The following is a 16377-nucleotide window of genomic DNA, read 5'->3' as shown; positions in this document are numbered from 1 at the left end:
TCCAGGTGTGTGACTGTGTGTGTTAGTTATTACAGTCCCATCCAGGTGTGTGACTGTGTGTGTTAGTTATTACAGTCCCATCCAGGTGTGTGACTGTGTGTTAGTTATTACAGTCCCATCCAGGTGTATGACTGTGTTAGTTATTACAGTCCCATCCAGGTGTATGACTGTGTGTTAGTTATTACAGTCCCATCCAGGTGTATGACTGTGTGTTAGTTATTACAGTCCCATCCAGGTGTGTGACTGTGTGTGTGTTATTACAGTCCCATCCAGGTGTATGACTGTGTGTTAGTTATTACAGTCCCATCCAGGTGTGTGACTGTGTGTTAGTTATTACAGTCCCATCCAGGTGTATGACTGTGTTAGTTATTACAGTCCCATCCAGGTGTGTGACTGTGTGTGTTAGTTATTACAGTCCCATCCAGGTGTATGACTGTGTGTTAGTTATTACAGTCCCATCCAGGTGTGTGACTGTGTGTGTTAGTTATTACAGTCCCATCCAGGTGTATGACTGTGTGTTAGTTATTACAGTCCCATCCAGGTGTGTGACTGTGTGTGTTAGTTATTACAGTCCCATCCAGGTGTATGACTGTGTGTGTTAGTTATTACAGTCCCATCCAGGTGTGTTACTGTGTTAGTTATTACAGTCCCATCCAGGTGTATGACTGTGTGTTAGTTATTACAGTCCCATCCAGGTGTATGACTGTGTGTTAGTTATTACAGTCCCATCCAGGTGTATGACTGTGTTAGTTATTACAGTCCCATCCAGGTGTATGACTGTGTGTGTTAGTTATTACAGTCCCATCCAGGTGTGTGACTGTGTGTTAGTTATTACAGTCCCATCCAGGTGTGTGACTGTGTTAGTTATTACAGTCCCATCCAGGTGTATGACTGTGTGTGTTAGTTATTACAGTCCCATCCAGGTGTATGACTGTGTTAGTTATTACAGTCCCATCCAGGTGTATGACTGTGTGTGTTAGTTATTACAGTCCCATCCAGGTGTATGACTGTGTGTGTTAGTTATTACAGTCCTATCCAGGTGTATGACTGTGTGTGTTAGTTATTACAGTCCCATCCAGGTGTGTGACTGTGTGTGTTAGTTATTACAGTCCCATCCAGGTGTATGACTGTGTGTTAGTTATTACAGTCCCATCCAGGTGTGTGACTGTGTGTGTTAGTTATTACAGTCCCATCCAGGTGTATGACTGTGTTAGTTATTACAGTCCCATCCAGGTGTATGACTGTGTGTTAGTTATTACAGTCCCATCCAGGTGTGTGACTGTGTTAGTTATTACAGTCCCATCCAGGTGTATGACTGTGTGTGTTAGTTATTACAGTCCCATCCAGGTGTATGACTGTGTGTGTTAGTTATTACAGTCCCATCCAGGTGTATGACTGTGTGTGTTAGTTATTACAGTCCCATCCAGGTGTGTGACTGTGTTAGTTATTACAGTCCCATCCAGGTGTATGACTGTGTGTGTTAGTTATTACAGTCCCATCCAGGTGTATGACTGTGTGTGTTAGTTATTACAGTCCCATCCAGGTGTATGACTGTGTGTGTTAGTTATTACAGTCCCATCCAGGTGTGTGACTGTGTTAGTTATTACAGTCCCATCCAGGTGTATGACTGTGTTAGTTATTACAGTCCCATCCAGGTGTATGACTGTGTGTGTTAGTTATTACAGTCCCATCCAGGTGTATGACTGTGTGTGTTAGTTATTACAGTCCCATCCAGGTGTATGACTGTGTGTGTTAGTTATTACAGTCCCATCCAGGTGTATGACTGTGTGTGTTAGTTATTACAGTCCTATCCAGGTGTATGACTGTGTGTGTTAGTTATTACAGTCCCATCCAGGTGTGTGACTGTGTGTGTTAGTTATTACAGTCCCATCCAGGTGTATGACTGTGTGTTAGTTATTACAGTCCCATCCAGGTGTGTGACTGTGTGTGTTAGTTATTACAGTCCCATCCAGGTGTATGACTGTGTTAGTTATTACAGTCCCATCCAGGTGTATGACTGTGTGTTAGTTATTACAGTCCCATCCAGGTGTGTGACTGTGTTAGTTATTACAGTCCCATCCAGGTGTATGACTGTGTGTTAGTTATTACAGTCCCATCCAGGTGTATGACTGTGTGTGTTAGTTATTACAGTCCCATCCAGGTGTATGACTGTGTGTGTTAGTTATTACAGTCCCATCCAGGTGTGTTACTGTGTTAGTTATTACAGTCCCATCCAGGTGTATGACTGTGTTAGTTATTACAGTCCCATCCAGGTGTATGACTGTGTGTGTTAGTTATTACAGTCCCATCCAGGTGTATGACTGTGTGTGTTAGTTATTACAGTCCCATCCAGGTGTATGACTGTGTGTGTTAGTTATTACAGTCCCATCCAGGTGTGTGACTGTGTGTGTTAGTTTGTTGTGTCCCATCGTACTGTGTACAGTCCCATGAGGGTTTGATAGTTATTTATTACAGTCCCATCCAGGTGTATGACTGTGTGTGTAGTTATTACAGTCCCATCCAGGTGTGTTACTGTGTTAGTTATTACAGTCCCATCCAGTGTATGACTGTGTTAGTTATTACAGTCCCATCCAGTGTATGATGTGTGTGTTAGTTATTATTACAGTCCCATCCAGGTGTGTGACTGTGTGTGTTAGTTATTACAGTCCCATCCAGGTGTGTGACTGTGTGTGTTAGTTATTACAGTCCCATCCAGGTGTGTGACTGTGTGTTAGTTATTACAGTCCCATCCAGGTGTATGACTGTGTGTTAGTTATTACAGTCCCATCCAGGTGTGTGACTGTGTGTTAGTTATTACAGTCCCATCCAGGTGTATGACTGTGTGTTAGTTATTACAGTCCCATCCAGGTGTGTGACTGTGTTAGTTTATTACAGTCCCATCCAGGTGTGTGACTGTGTGTGTTAGTTATTACAGTCCCATCCAGGTGTATGACTGTGTGTGTTAGTTATTACAGTCCCATCCAGGTGTGTGACTGTGTGTTAGTTATTACAGTCCCATCCAGGTGTAGGTGTGACTGTGTTAGTTATTACAGTCCCATCCAGGTGTGTGACTGTGTGTGTTAGTTATTACAGTCCCATCCAGGTGTGTGACTGTGTGTGTTAGTTATTACAGTCCCATCCAGGTGTGTGACTGTGTGTGTTAGTTATTACAGTCCCATCCAGGTGTGTGACTGTGTGTTAGTTATTACAGTCCCATCCAGGTGTATGACTGTGTGTTAGTTATTACAGTCCCATCCAGGTGTGTGACTGTGTGTGTTAGTTATACAGTCCCATCCAGGTGTATGACTGTGTGTGTTAGTTATTACAGTCCCATCCAGGTGTGTGACTGTGTGTTAGTTATTACAGTCCCATCCAGGTGTATGACTGTGTTAGTTATTACAGTCCCATCCAGGTGTGTGACTGTGTGTGTTAGTTATTACAGTCCCATCCAGGTGTATGACTGTGTGTTAGTTATTACAGTCCCATCCAGGTGTGTGACTGTGTGTGTTAGTTATTACAGTCCCATCCAGGTGTATGACTGTGTGTTAGTTATTACAGTCCCATCCAGGTGTGTGACTGTGTTAGTTATTACAGTCCCATCCAGGTGTGTGACTGTGTGTGTTAGTTATTACAGTCCCATCCAGGTGTATGACTGTGTGTGTTAGTTATTACAGTCCCATCCAGGTGTGTTACTGTGTTAGTTATTACAGTCCCATCCAGGTGTATGACTGTGTTAGTTATTACAGTCCCATCCAGGTGTATGATGTGTGTGTTAGTTATTACAGTCCCATCCAGGTGTGTGACTGTGTGTGTTAGTTATTACAGTCCCATCCAGGTGTGTGACTGTGTGTGTTAGTTATTACAGTCCCATCCAGGTGTGTGACTGTGTGTTAGTTATTACAGTCCCATCCAGGTGTATGACTGTGTTAGTTATTACAGTCCCATCCAGGTGTATGACTGTGTGTGTTAGTTATTACAGTCCCATCCAGGTGTGTGACTGTGTTAGTTATTACAGTCCCATCCAGGTGTGTGACTGTGTGTGTTAGTTATTACAGTCCCATCCAGGTGTATGACTGTGTGTGTTAGTTATTACAGTCCCATCCAGGTGTGTGACTGTGTGTTAGTTATTACAGTCCCATCCAGGTGTATGACTGTGTTAGTTATTACAGTCCCATCCAGGTGTGTGACTGTGTGTGTTAGTTATTACAGTCCCATCCAGGTGTATGACTGTGTGTTAGTTATTACAGTCCCATCCAGGTGTGTGACTGTGTGTGTTAGTTATTACAGTCCCATCCAGGTGTATGACTGTGTGTTAGTTATTACAGTCCCATCCAGGTGTGTGACTGTGTTAGTTATTACAGTCCCATCCAGGTGTGTGACTGTGTGTGTTAGTTATTACAGTCCCATCCAGGTGTATGACTGTGTGTGTGTTAGTTATTACAGTCCCATCCAGGTGTTTTACTGTGTTAGTTATTACAGTCCCATCCAGGTGTATGACTGTGTGTTAGTTATTACAGTCCCATCCAGGTGTATGACTGTGTGTTAGTTATTACAGTCCCATCCAGGTGTGTGACTGTGTGTGTTAGTTATTACAGTCCCATCCAGGTGTATGACTGTGTGTGTTAGTTATTACAGTCCCATCCAGGTGTGTGACTGTGTGTGTTAGTTATTACAGTCCCATCCAGGTGTGTGACTGTGTGTGTTAGTTATTACAGTCCCATCCAGGTGTGTGACTGTGTGTGTTAGTTATTACAGTCCCATCCAGGTGTGTGACTGTGTGTTAGTTATTACAGTCCCATACAGGTGTGTGACTGTGTGTGTTAGTTATTACAGTCCCATCCAGGTGTATGACTGTGTGTGTTAGTTATTATAGTCCCATCCAGGTGTATGACTGTGTTAGTTATTACAGTCCCATCCAGGTGTATGACTGTGTTAGTTATTACAGTCCCATCCAGGTGTGTGACTGTGTGTGTTAGTTATTACAGTCCCATTCAGGTGTATGACTGTGTTAGTTATTACAGTCCCATCCAGGTGTATGACTGTGTTAGTTATTACAGTCCCATCCAGGTGTATGACTGTGTGTTATTTATTATAGTCCCATCCAGGTGTGTGACTGTGTGTGTTAGTTATTACAGTCCCATCCAGGTGTGTGACTGTGTGTGTTAGTTATTACAGTCCCATCCAGGTGTGTGACTGTGTGTTAGTTATTACAGTCCCATCCAGGTGTATGACTGTGTGTTAGTTATTACAGTCCCATCCAGGTGTGTGACTGTGTTAGTTATTACAGTCCCATCCAGGTGTGTGACTGTGTGTGTTAGTTATTACAGTCCCATCCAGGTGTGTGACTGTGTGTGTTAGTTATTACAGTCCCATCCAGGTGTGTGACTGTGTGTGTTAGTTATTACAGTCCCATCCAGGTGTGTGACTGTGTGTGTTAGTTATTACAGTCCCATCCAGGTGTGTGACTGTGTGTTAGTTATTACAGTCCCATACAGGTGTGTGACTGTTGTGTTAGTTATTACAGTCCCATCCAGGTGTATGACTGTGTGTGTTTGTTATTACAGTCCCATCCAGGTGTATGACTGTGTTAGTTATTACAGTCCCATCCAGGTGTATGACTGTGTTAGTTATTACAGTCCCATCCAGTTTGTGACTGTGTGTGTTAGTTATTACAGTCCCATTCAGGTGTATGACTGTGTTAGTTATTACAGTCCCATCCAGGTGTATGACTGTGTTAGTTATTACAGTCCCATCCAGGTGTATGACTGTGTGTTATTTTATTAAGTCCCATCCAGGTGTGTGACTGTGTGTGTTAGTTATTACAGTCCCATCCAGGTGTGTGACTGTGTGTGTTAGTTATTACAGTCCCATCCAGGTGTGTGACTGTGTGTTAGTTATTACAGTCCCATCCAGGTGTGTGACTGTGTGTGTTAGTTATTACAGTCCCATCCAGGTGTGTGACTGTGTGTTAGTTATTTCAGTCCCATCCAGGTGTATGACTGTGTGTTAGTTATTACAGTCCCATCCAGGTGTATGACTGTGTGGTTATTACAGTCCCATCCAGGTGTATGACTGTGTGTTAGTTATTACAGTCCCATCCAGGTGTATGACTGTGTGTGTTAGTTATTACAGTCCCATCCAGGTGTGTGACTGTGTGTTAGTTATTACAGTCCCATCCAGGTGTGTGACTGTGTGTTAGTTATTACAGTCCTATCCAGGTGTGTGACGTGTGTGTTAGTTATTACAGTCCCATCCAGGTGTATGACTGTGTGTGTTAGTTTACAGTCCCATCCAGGTGTGTGACTGTGTGTGTTAGTTATTACAGTCCCATCCAGGTGTATGACTGTGTGTGTTAGTTATTACAGTCCCATCCAGGTGTGTGACTGTGTGTGTTAGTTATTACAGTCCCATCCAGGTGTATGACGGTGTGTGTTAGTTATTACAGTCCCATCCAGGTGTATGACGTGTGTGTTAGTTATTACAGTCCCATCCAGGTGTATGACGTGTGTGTTGGTTATTAGCTATATTACATTGTTATTACCGAGACTATGTCTCTCGACTGGCCTGGGAACGCCTGGGGATCCCTCCGGATGAGCTGGAGGAGGTAGCTGGGGAGAGGGAAGTCTGGGCTTCTCTCCTTAGGCTGCTGCCCCCGCGACCCGACCCCGGATAAGCGGTAGAGAATGGATGGATGGACATTGTTATTACCAGTTATTACCAGTTATTACCAGGGCGTTTGGGGCCAGGTCAATAATTCACAGCTCCAAACCAAAGTGCTGTTTGGGAAACTTGGATGTGTCATGAAGGAGGTTGTAGCACTCAGATGCTCTGGCCTCTGCTGCACCTGTGCAGGTAAGACCACGCTGGCGGACTGCCTGGTGGCCAGTAACGGGATCATCTCCAGCAGACTGGCGGGGAAGGTAAGCAGCTTCCTGCCGGATCACACGGGGCTCCGAGGTGGGGCGCAGTGAGACTGATTTGCTGCTGTTTCAGCTGAGGTACCTGGACAGCAGAGAGGACGAGCAGATCAGGGGCATCACCATGAAGAGCAGCGCCATCTCTCTGCATTACCGCCACGGTAAGGACCTCGGGGCGGGGCCGTCCAGGTTCTGATTGATAGTGGAGGGTGTTTGTGGTGACAGGAGCGGAGGAGTACCTGCTGAACCTCATCGACTCCCCCGGCCACGTGGACTTCTCCTCTGAGGTGTCCACAGCTGTGAGGCTGTGTGATGGGGCCATTGTGGTGCTCGATGCTGTGGAGGGAGTGTGTCCACAGGTGAACATCACTGCTCTTTCTGTTTCACAACGTGCGTCTGGTCTCCCGAGGTGACCCAGCAGCTCTTGGTGGTCCAGAACGCCTGAGAACATTCATGAGCAGGACAAGGTTGCATCAGGTGTGTGTGTGTGTAGACCCAGGCTGTTCTACGCCAGGCGTGGCTGGAGAACATCAAGCCGGTGCTGGTCATCAACAAGATGGACCGCCTCATCGTGGAGCTGAAGCTCACATCCCAGGAGGCCTACAGTCACCTGCAGAAGATACTAGAGCAGGTGAGGGTGGGGCTTCCCTCCTTCTGAGGTCTGCTCTCTCTGATGTCCCGACGTCCTGACCTAGCTCGGCTTCACACCTGTGTTTGCAGGTGAACGCCGTGACGGGGACGTTGTTCACGTCTCGAGTGCTGGAGGAGCGTGCAGAGAAGGAGCAGAAGGAGGAGCCGCTCCCTGGAGGAGACCCGCTTTATGACTGGAGCGCTGGCCTGGAGGAGGTCGACGACTCCCACCTCTACTTTTCTCCCGACCAAGGAAACGTGGTGTTTGCGAGCGCCATCGATGGGTGGGGCTTCAGGTGAGGCGGAGCATGGCGACCGGTGCCGAGCTTCGGTATTATCGACGTTGACCTGCAGACGACTCCTGAGGGGTGGAGTCTCCGTGTGACCTGTGACCTTTACCTGTGCTTTGAAGCATCCAGCAGTTTGCTCAGATCTACAGCCAGAGGATGGGCATCAACCCCCAGGTGCTGCTCAGAACCCTGTGGGGGGATTTCTACCTCCACGCTAAAGCCAAGAAGATCCTGAAAGGAGCTCAGGTAACCGCCCCTAAACCAGCGCCCCCTGCTGGAGCCTCATGGGGAGCCTCACCTGAATCAGATGATGAACATAAACAAAGAAACACAACAAACATGAACAACAACAACACAACTGCTGAATATTCTCACTCGACTTTCTTCTTTGCTGCAGACAAAAGGGAAGAAGAATCTGTTTGTGCAGCTGGTGCTTGACAACATCTGGAGTTTATATGATGCTGTTGTGACCAGAAGGTGTGTGTGCGCGTGTGTGTGTGTGTGTGTGCTTCACGTGGTGGATGTGCTGCCGTCTGTGGTAACGTGTCGGTGGTGTTTTTCTGCCAGAGACCAGGAGAAGGTGGACAGAGTGATGTCATCACTGGGCGTGAAGGTGGCGGCCAGAGACCTGCGACACTCCGACCCAAAGGTCCTCCTCTCTGCCATCTGTAGCCAGTGGTTACCTGTTTCCCAGGCGGTCCTTTGTATCCTGGAATCTGGAGGGAAACGTTAGTCAGTGGACGGTGGACGTTTGTGTTTTGTCCAATTCCTGAACACACACTGCAGCGATGGTGTGTGAGAAGCTTCCCAGCCCCTTAGACATGACGGCCGAGAGGGTGGAGAAGCTGCTGAGTGTCGGAGCTCGAGGGTTTGAGGCTCTGCCTGAAGAGACCCAGCAGCTCAAGCAAGGTTCCTGTCTCACACACACACACACACACACACACACACACACGCACACGCACACACACACACACACGTGTCCTGACTGTGTGTTCCAGCTTTCCTAGAGTGTTCCAGCCGGGAGGACGCTCCGGCCATCATCTTTGTGTCCAAGATGTTTGCTGTGGATGCCAGGATGTTGCCTCAGAACAGGCCCAGGTAAATCTGAAGCCTGAACCGATGGTTCTGTGTCGGTTCCCATCCTGGTTCCTGTTGTCTAGCAGCCAGAGAACCACGAGGGGCAGTCTGCATCCGTTGGCTCGGGACCCGAGTGTCCCAGGAGGCCTGAACCTGGCCCTGGGAGGTGTCAGAGCTGAGCACAGCAGCGAGGCCACGTCCTGACGCAGGTCTGATGGGAACCAAGAGCCACTTGAGCCCTACGAATGATCTGGCCGTGGTTCTGACCCGTCTGTCTGACAGAGGAGGCCGGTCTGCTGCTGCTCTGCTTCTCTGGACAGGGTTGAGTTCTAACAGCCAACTCGTGTCCGCTAGAACCAGAGCAGCAGCCAGATGTTCCAACAGCTGGACGTGAGACTGAGAAAGACCAGGTGGTTCAGAGGACGATGACAGAAAAAGGGCCAGCTTCTCTAGGCCCCTCACAGGCTACTGTTGGAGCTGGGATCAGGGGCCCCTCACAGGCTACTCCTGGAGCTGGGATCAGGGGCCCCTCACAGGCTACTGTTGGAGCTGGGATCAGGGGCCCCTCACAGGCTACTGTTGGAGCTGGGATCAGGGGCCCCTCACAGGCTACTGTTGGAGCTGGGATCAGGGGCCCCTGTGTGTCTGTGGTTCATTTACATCGTTGCTTCAGGTCGTATCAATATTATATAATATATATAACTGTGTATTCCTGAGATATGAGGACAGAACTGGCGTTAAAAGACGTGAGTAGGCCACCTGAGAGCCAGACGCTCTGACGTCTGAGCTGTCCTTAGCTTTGTCCTTGAGGTTCGGCTCTGTCTTTAGACCCTTCAGACTTTTCCTTCATTAAAAAGCAGCTAAATAGGTGGAAACTATATTTTCTGGTCTCCCTCCGCAGCACCGCCCCCTGCTGCTGACTCGCGGTAGTGACCGCCAAGTTTATTGTTGGTTGACGGACAGTTTGTCCTCAGGGTGAAACCGCTCCATCTAGTCCCTAAATATAAGATGAAAATGTTCATGTATGTCTGGATGCAGATGGTGGGTTGTGTCAGGACCTTCTTGTGTCTGTGCTCAGACCCCTGACTCAGGATCAGATCGCACAGCGGCGAGACGCAGCGAGACAGAGACACGCAGAGAGGATGATGGCCGCACCAGAGGGACACAAAGACCCGTCTCCCTCTGCACGTCCAGCTGCTGAGGACCTGTCTCCCTCTGCACGTCCAGCCGCTGAAGACCCGTCTCCCTCTGCACGTCCAGCTGCTGAGGACCTGTCTCCCTCTGCACGTCCAGCCGCTGAAGACCTGTCTCCCTCTGCACGTCCAGCTGCTGAGGACCTGTCTCCCTCTGCACGTCCAGCCGCTGAGGACCCGTCTCCCTCTGCACGTCCAGCCGCTGAGGACCTGTCTCCCTCTGCACGTCCAGCTGCTGAGGACCTGTCTCCCTCTGCACGTCCAGCCGCTGAAGACCTGTCTCCCTCTGCACGTCCAGCCGCTGAGGACCTGTCTCACTCTGCACGTCCAGCCGCTGAGGACCCGTCTCCCTCTGCACGTCCAGCCGCTGAGGACCCGTCTCCCTCTGCACGTCCAGCCGCTGAGGACCCGTCTCCCTCTGCACGTCCAGCCGCTGAGGACCTGTCTCCCTCTGCACGTCCAGCCGCTGAAGACCTGTCTCCCTCTGCACGTCCAGCCGCTGAAGACCTGTCTCCCTCTGCACGTCCAGCCGCTGAGGACCTGTCTCCCTCTGCACGTCCAGCCGCTGAAGACCTGTCTCCCTCTGCACGTCCAGCCGCTGAGGACCTGTCCAAAGGTCTTCAGCTGTTAAATATTAAGATATTAAATGTGATATTCAGATATTAAATGTGATATTCAGATATTAAATGTGTTGCAGGAGGACAGTTTGATGTTGACATTCACCAAACATGTCCTTCTTTGTCTCTCAGCTGTTTCAGAGGATCTGGCTCTGAAGACTCCAGGACGCCGCAGGGAGAAGACCAGAAAGAGGTCTTCATTGCGTTTGCCCGAGTTTACAGCAGAACGGTCAGGAAAGGACAGAAGGTCTTTGTTCTTGGACCGAAGTACGACCCGGCCAAGGGCCTGAGTCTGGTGAGCCCACAGTCCTTCCGTCCTTCACATCCTTTTCTCTGATGCTTCAGGGCTTCCGTCCTCTGTCTCTGTTGTGCAGCTGCAGGGGGCCCCAGCAGTTCGCCCGATGTGCCTCATCTCTCTTGCTGCTCCTTGGACAAGCTGTACCTGCTGATGGGCAGAGAGCTGGAGGAGCTGGAGGAGGTTCCTGCTGGCAACATCCTGGGTAGGTCTGCTCAGCGTCTGCCCTACACTCCCTGCATTCTTGGGTCATGTGACCCGAACTACAGCAGCATGGGAAACGTTGCGCTGACTATCATTTATAAAGCACCATCCAAGCAGCCAGTTAGCCCAGTTAGCCCAGTTAGCAGGTTAGCCCAGTTAGCCCAGTTAGCCCAGTTAGCCAGTTAGCAGGTTAGCCCAGTTAGCAGGTTAGCCCAGTTAGCAGGTGTGAGCTGAGGGGAAACAGAAGGTGGAGAACATCCCAGAGGACAGGAGCTCAACGCTGCATCTCCCAGAGGTCAGAGACGGACGTGAGCGATGGCGGTCGGGCCAGGATCGATGGGCGAATGGGGGCCAAACGGAGACCGAGTCCGAGGCAGGGTTGGACACATCTCCAGCAGGGGGGGCCAACGGCTGCTGTGTCCACCTGAAGCTCTCTCGTCTCGTCTTCTTCACCACTTTTCTCCCTTTCATGGTCACCAGGAGGGTCCACAATGGGTGAAGGCCCCCCCCCGGATGAGTCCATCACAGGGTCTTATGAGCATTTCCTATGAGCCCTTGCTCAAGGGTACCTGGGCAGTGCTCTGAAGGTGTTCTGGCACCTCCCCCTGCTATCAGAACTCCCTCCTTGTTTCGTCTGCACTGGGGCTGGAACCAGGAACCCTCTGCTCCTCCGCCCAGGTCCCAACAGGCTGAGCTAGCACCGCCCCTGGAGGTCGCCTGAAGGTCACCTGAAGGTCCTTGACCTAATATTTAGTCCCACGACTAGTTTCTTTTAACGGGTTATAAAGCCGACAGCAGCAGCAGGGAGGCGGACCTTTTGGGAGTGGACAAAAAGACACGTGACATAAAGCAGTCTGGGACACCTGGACTTGTGCTAACTGATCCGAGGACGCGTCTGCTCTCATTAGAACTGGACGGCGTTTCTGAGGGTCTGGTTCTGTTGCTCCAGTTTGTGGGGATTAAGCAGATTTTGGCTGGTCTGTCGTCATCCAACCACTGGCGCTTTGACAAATTGGCCCGTCTGTCCCTCAGTCGTCCTTGACACCGTTTCCAGTCCAAGTCCGGCCCTGCTGAGCTCCCAGAGTCATCAGACATGGTGCTCTTCATCCGTCCTTCACTGTCAGACCTGCTCCTCTCCTGTCCTGTCCTGCTCCTGTCCTGTCCTGTCCTGTCCTGTCCTGCTGCTGTCCTCACTGTCCTGCTCCTCTCCTGTCCTGTCCTGCTCCTCTCCTGTCCTGTCCTGCTGCTGTCCTCACTGTCCTGCTCCTCTCCTGTCCTGTCCTGCTCCTCTCCTGTCCTGTCCTGCTCCTGTCCTGTCCTGTCCTGCTGCTGCTGTCCTCACTGTCCTGCTCCTCTCCTGTCCTGTCCTGCTCCTCTCCTGTCCTGACCTGCTCCTCTCCTCTCCTGTCCTGTCCTGCCCTCTCCTCTCCTCTCCTGTCCTGCTCCTCTCCTGTCCCGTCCTGCTCCTCTCCTGTCCTGACCTGCTCCTCTCCTCTCCTGTCCTGTCCTGCTCCTCTCCTCTCTCTTCCTGTCCTGCTCCTCTCCTGTCCTGTCCTGCTCCTCTCCTGTCCTGCTCCTCTCCTCTCCTGTCCTGTCCTGCTCCTCTCCTCTCCTCTCCTGTCCTGCTCCTCTCTGTCCTGACCTGCTCCTCTCCTCTCCTGTCCTGTCCTGCTCCTCTCCTCTCCTCTCCTCTCCTCTCCTCTCCTGTCCTGTCCTGTCCCTCCTCTCCTGTCCTGTCCTGCTCCTCTCCTCTCCTCTCCTCTCTCCTGTCCTGCTCCTCTCCTGTCCTGACCTGCCTCCTCTCTCTCCTGTCCTGTCCTGCTCCTCTCTCCTCTCCTCTCCTCTCCTCTCCTCTCTCCTCTCCTCTCCTCTCCTCTCCTCTCCTCTCCTCTCCTCTCCTGTCCTGCTCCTCTCCTGTCCTGTCCTGCTCCTCTCCTCTCCTCTCCTCTCCTCTCCTCTCCTCTCCTCTCCTGTCCTGTCCTGCTCCTCTCCTCTCCTGTCCTGCTCCTCTCCTCTCCTGTCCTGCTCCTCTCCTCTCCTCTCCTGTCCTGTCCTGCTCCTCTCCTGTCCTGTCCGGCTCCTCTCCTGTCCTGTCCTGCTCCTCTCCTCTCCTGTCCTGTCCTGCTCCTCTCCTGTCCTGTCCTGCTCCTCTCCTGTCCTGTCCTGCTCCTCTCCTGTCCTGTCCTGTCCTGCTCCTCTCCTGCTCCTCTCCTCTCCTGTCCTGTCCTGTCCTGTCCTGCTCCTCTCCTGTCCTGTCCTGCTCCTCTCCTGTCCTGTCCTGTCCTGCTCCTCTCCTGTCCTGTCCTGCTCCTCTCCTGTCCTGTCCTGCTCCTCTCCTGTCCTGTCCTGCTCCTCTCCTGTCCTGTCCTGTCCTGCTCCTCTCCTGCTCCTCTCCTCTCCTGTCCTGTCCTGTCCTGTCCTGCTCCTCTCCTGTCCTGTCCTGCTCCTCTCCTGTCCTGTCCTGTCCTGCTCCTCTCCTGTCCTGTCCTGCTCTCTCTCCTGTCCTGTCCTCCTGCTGCTGTCCTGTCCTGTCCTGCTCCTCTCCTGTCCTGTCCTGCTCCTCTCCTCTCTGTGTCCTGTCCTGCTGCTGTCCTCACTGTCCTGCTCCTCTCCTGTCCTGTCCTGTCCTGTCCTGCTCCTCTCCTGTCCTGTCCTGTCCTGCTGCTGTCCTGCTGCTGTCCTGTCCTGTCCTGCTCCTCTCCTGTCCTGTCCTGCTGCTCTCCTGTCCTGTCCTGCTCCTCTCCTGTCCTGTCCTGCTCCTCTCCTGTCCTGTCCTGCTCCTGTCCTGTCCTGTCCTGCTCCTCTCCTGTCCTGTCCGGCTCCTCTCCTCTCTCTCCTGTCCTGTCCGGCTCCTCTCCTGTCCTGTCCTGCTCCTCTCCTCTCCTGTCCTGCTCCTCTCCTGTCCTGTCCTGCTCCTGAAGGATCTCCTCTGGCCTACCGAAGGAAAGGGTCCTCCAGTGGCTCCTGGCCTGCCCCACATCCCAGTGCTTTGACTCTCACACAGTCCTGACCCATTCTGAGCTACTGGTTACCGGTCCAGGGTGACTGGTTCTGAGCAGCCAGTCCTGAGCGATGTGGCTCAGTCGAGCAGGTTAGGCGGACCTTCTCCAGTAGGGGGCGTGCGTGAGGCGTGAAGTGGCTGGAGCGGTTAAATGGGAGGTGGATTCTGAGAGACTCTGACGGGTGGATGTTCATCAGCAGAGCGTGTTGGTGCATCATCTGTCCATGCATGATGGTATCCATGGTGATAGGACAGAGGTCCATGGGCCCAGGACAACCCTGGTAGGGGCAGCAGGACACCTTCAGAGCATTGCTGAGGTGCCTTTGAGCAAGGTTCCATTCCCCCACAGGCGACTGAGCTTCACCCACATGCAGCTGGGATACACTCCAGCAGATCCTCATGGATCCTCGTGGATCCTCATGGATCCTCGTGGATCACATGTGGGACCAGCCAGACGGGAGACGTCCAGGCGGGCTCCGGCAGGACGCGGAGCATTTCTGAATGTACGCGCCATTTTTAGGGTAGAAGAAGACACCTGTGTTCCAGTTTTGTCCCCTGTGCCTCAGTAACCCACACTTGGGTGCTGATGCTGGTCCATGCAGTCAGAACCTTAAGAACATTTGGTCAGGACTGACTTTGGCCTGAGTGGGACAACTGTGGCTGATGGTTCCTCACTGGTTCCTTTTGGTCCACTGGGGTTGACCGACTGCCTGCTCGTGATGTCACCTGTACTACTAACCTCCAGGTGATCTTCATCCATGTGAAGGACACGTCTCAGGGCCGTGCACTAAGGTGGCGTCCTGTTAGCACTGATCTTCTCGATGAGGAGCAGCGGGCCGTCTCTCTCTGACCGTCCTCTCTGCTGCCCCCACAGAAGCACACAGGTGTATCACTTCTTACCTGAGTGAGCCTATTTCTGTCATGTGACTGAAGTGACCCGGTTAGTTCAACATGTACGGGTCACATGTTGAACATGTGACCCGTAAGGAGTCACGTTAGATGCTGATCCCAATGTCCCACTTCCTTTGTGCCAAGAATAAATGCAGTGAGTCGCACGTCCGTCGTGCCGGGATGGACAAGATATTTGGGGTTAGGGGGTGGGGTGCTACATCCTTCTGGACCAGCAGGTCTGGACCTTTCAGCTCGGCCTCATTCGCCTGTGAGGAACCTTGTGATTCTGGTCCACACCTGCAGCTCCAACACTAATCCTTGTGGCCCTTGTGGCCGCTATTAGAGTCCAGTGGAGTGGACAGGAGACAGGCTTGAGATGAACGCTCTGATGTTTGGAGAACACCAGGAACCGCTCATTACCGGCCCAAGGTTCTAAGCCATGAGGAACCATCTGGTGGGCCTGTGGTGGTCCTCTGGTGGTCCTGTGGTGGTCCTCTGGTGGGCCTGTGGTGGTCCTCTGGTGGGCCTGTGGTGGTCTTGTTGTGGTCCTCTGGTGGGCCTGTGGTGGTCCTCTGGTGGGCCTGTGGTGGTCCTCTAGTGGGCCTGTGGTGGTCCTCTGGTGGTCCTCTGGTGGTCCTGTGGTGGTCCTCTGGTGGGCCTGTGGTGGTCTTGTTGTGGTCCGCTGGTGGGCCTGTGGTGGTCTTGTTGTGGTCCGCTGGTGGGCCTGTGGTGGTCTTGTTGTCGTCCTCTGGTGGGCCTGTGGTGGTCCTCTGGTGGGCCTGTGGTGGGCCTCTGGTGGTCCTCTGGTGGGCCTGTGGTGGGCCTGTGGTGGTCCTCTGGTGGTCCTCTGGTGGGCCTGTGGTGGTCCTCTGGTGGGCTGTGGTGGTCTTGTTGTGGTCCGCTGGTGGGCCTGTGGTGGTCTTGTTGTCGTCCTCTGGTGGGCCTGTGGTGGTCCTCTAGTAGTCCTCTGGTGGGCCTGTGGTGGTCTTGTTGTGGTCCTCTGGTGGGCCTGTGGTGGTCCTCTGGTGGTCCTGTGGTGGTCCTCTGGTGGGCCTGTGGTGGTCTTGTGGTGGTCCTCTGGTGGGCCTGTGGTGGTCTCGTGGTGGGCCTGTGGTGGTTTTGTTGTGGTCCTCTGGTGGGCCTGTGGTGGTCCTCTGGTGGTCCTGTGGTGGTCCTCTGGTGGGCCTGTGGTGGTCTTGTGGTGGTCCTCTGGTGGGCCTGTGGTGGTCTTGTGGTCGGTCTGTGGTGGTCTTGTTGTGGTC

At 52.0% G+C, this 16377-nt stretch overlaps 1 protein-coding gene across 1 annotated transcript in view; it reads left to right on the top strand.

Moving 5' to 3' along the window:
• Nucleotides 1–6773: 6773 nt before the first annotated feature.
• The window catches only part of efl1 (elongation factor like GTPase 1), a 21429-nt gene continuing 11825 nt past the window's right edge, over nt 6774–16377 (top strand). Inside the window, exons 1-13 of the mRNA XM_057022944.1 lie at nt 6774–6920; nt 6994–7078; nt 7143–7276; nt 7411–7548; nt 7638–7843; nt 7960–8083; nt 8235–8314; nt 8405–8541; nt 8624–8746; nt 8836–8935; nt 9993–10121; nt 10857–11038; nt 11099–11224. Coding sequence (XP_056878924.1) covers nt 6801–6920; nt 6994–7078; nt 7143–7276; nt 7411–7548; nt 7638–7843; nt 7960–8083; nt 8235–8314; nt 8405–8541; nt 8624–8746; nt 8836–8935; nt 9993–10121; nt 10857–11038; nt 11099–11224 — 1684 coding nt within the window. The 5' untranslated portion in view covers nt 6774–6800. The remainder of the gene's footprint in view (nt 6921–6993; nt 7079–7142; nt 7277–7410; nt 7549–7637; nt 7844–7959; nt 8084–8234; nt 8315–8404; nt 8542–8623; nt 8747–8835; nt 8936–9992; nt 10122–10856; nt 11039–11098; nt 11225–16377) is intronic.

The sequence above is a fragment of the Takifugu flavidus genome, chromosome 2, assembly GCF_003711565.1.
Source record: "Takifugu flavidus isolate HTHZ2018 chromosome 2, ASM371156v2, whole genome shotgun sequence".
Classification (NCBI taxonomy): domain Eukaryota; kingdom Metazoa; phylum Chordata; class Actinopteri; order Tetraodontiformes; family Tetraodontidae; genus Takifugu; species Takifugu flavidus.
The sequence above is the reverse complement of the archived record's forward strand: the minus strand, read 5'-3'. Positions and strand labels throughout refer to the sequence as shown.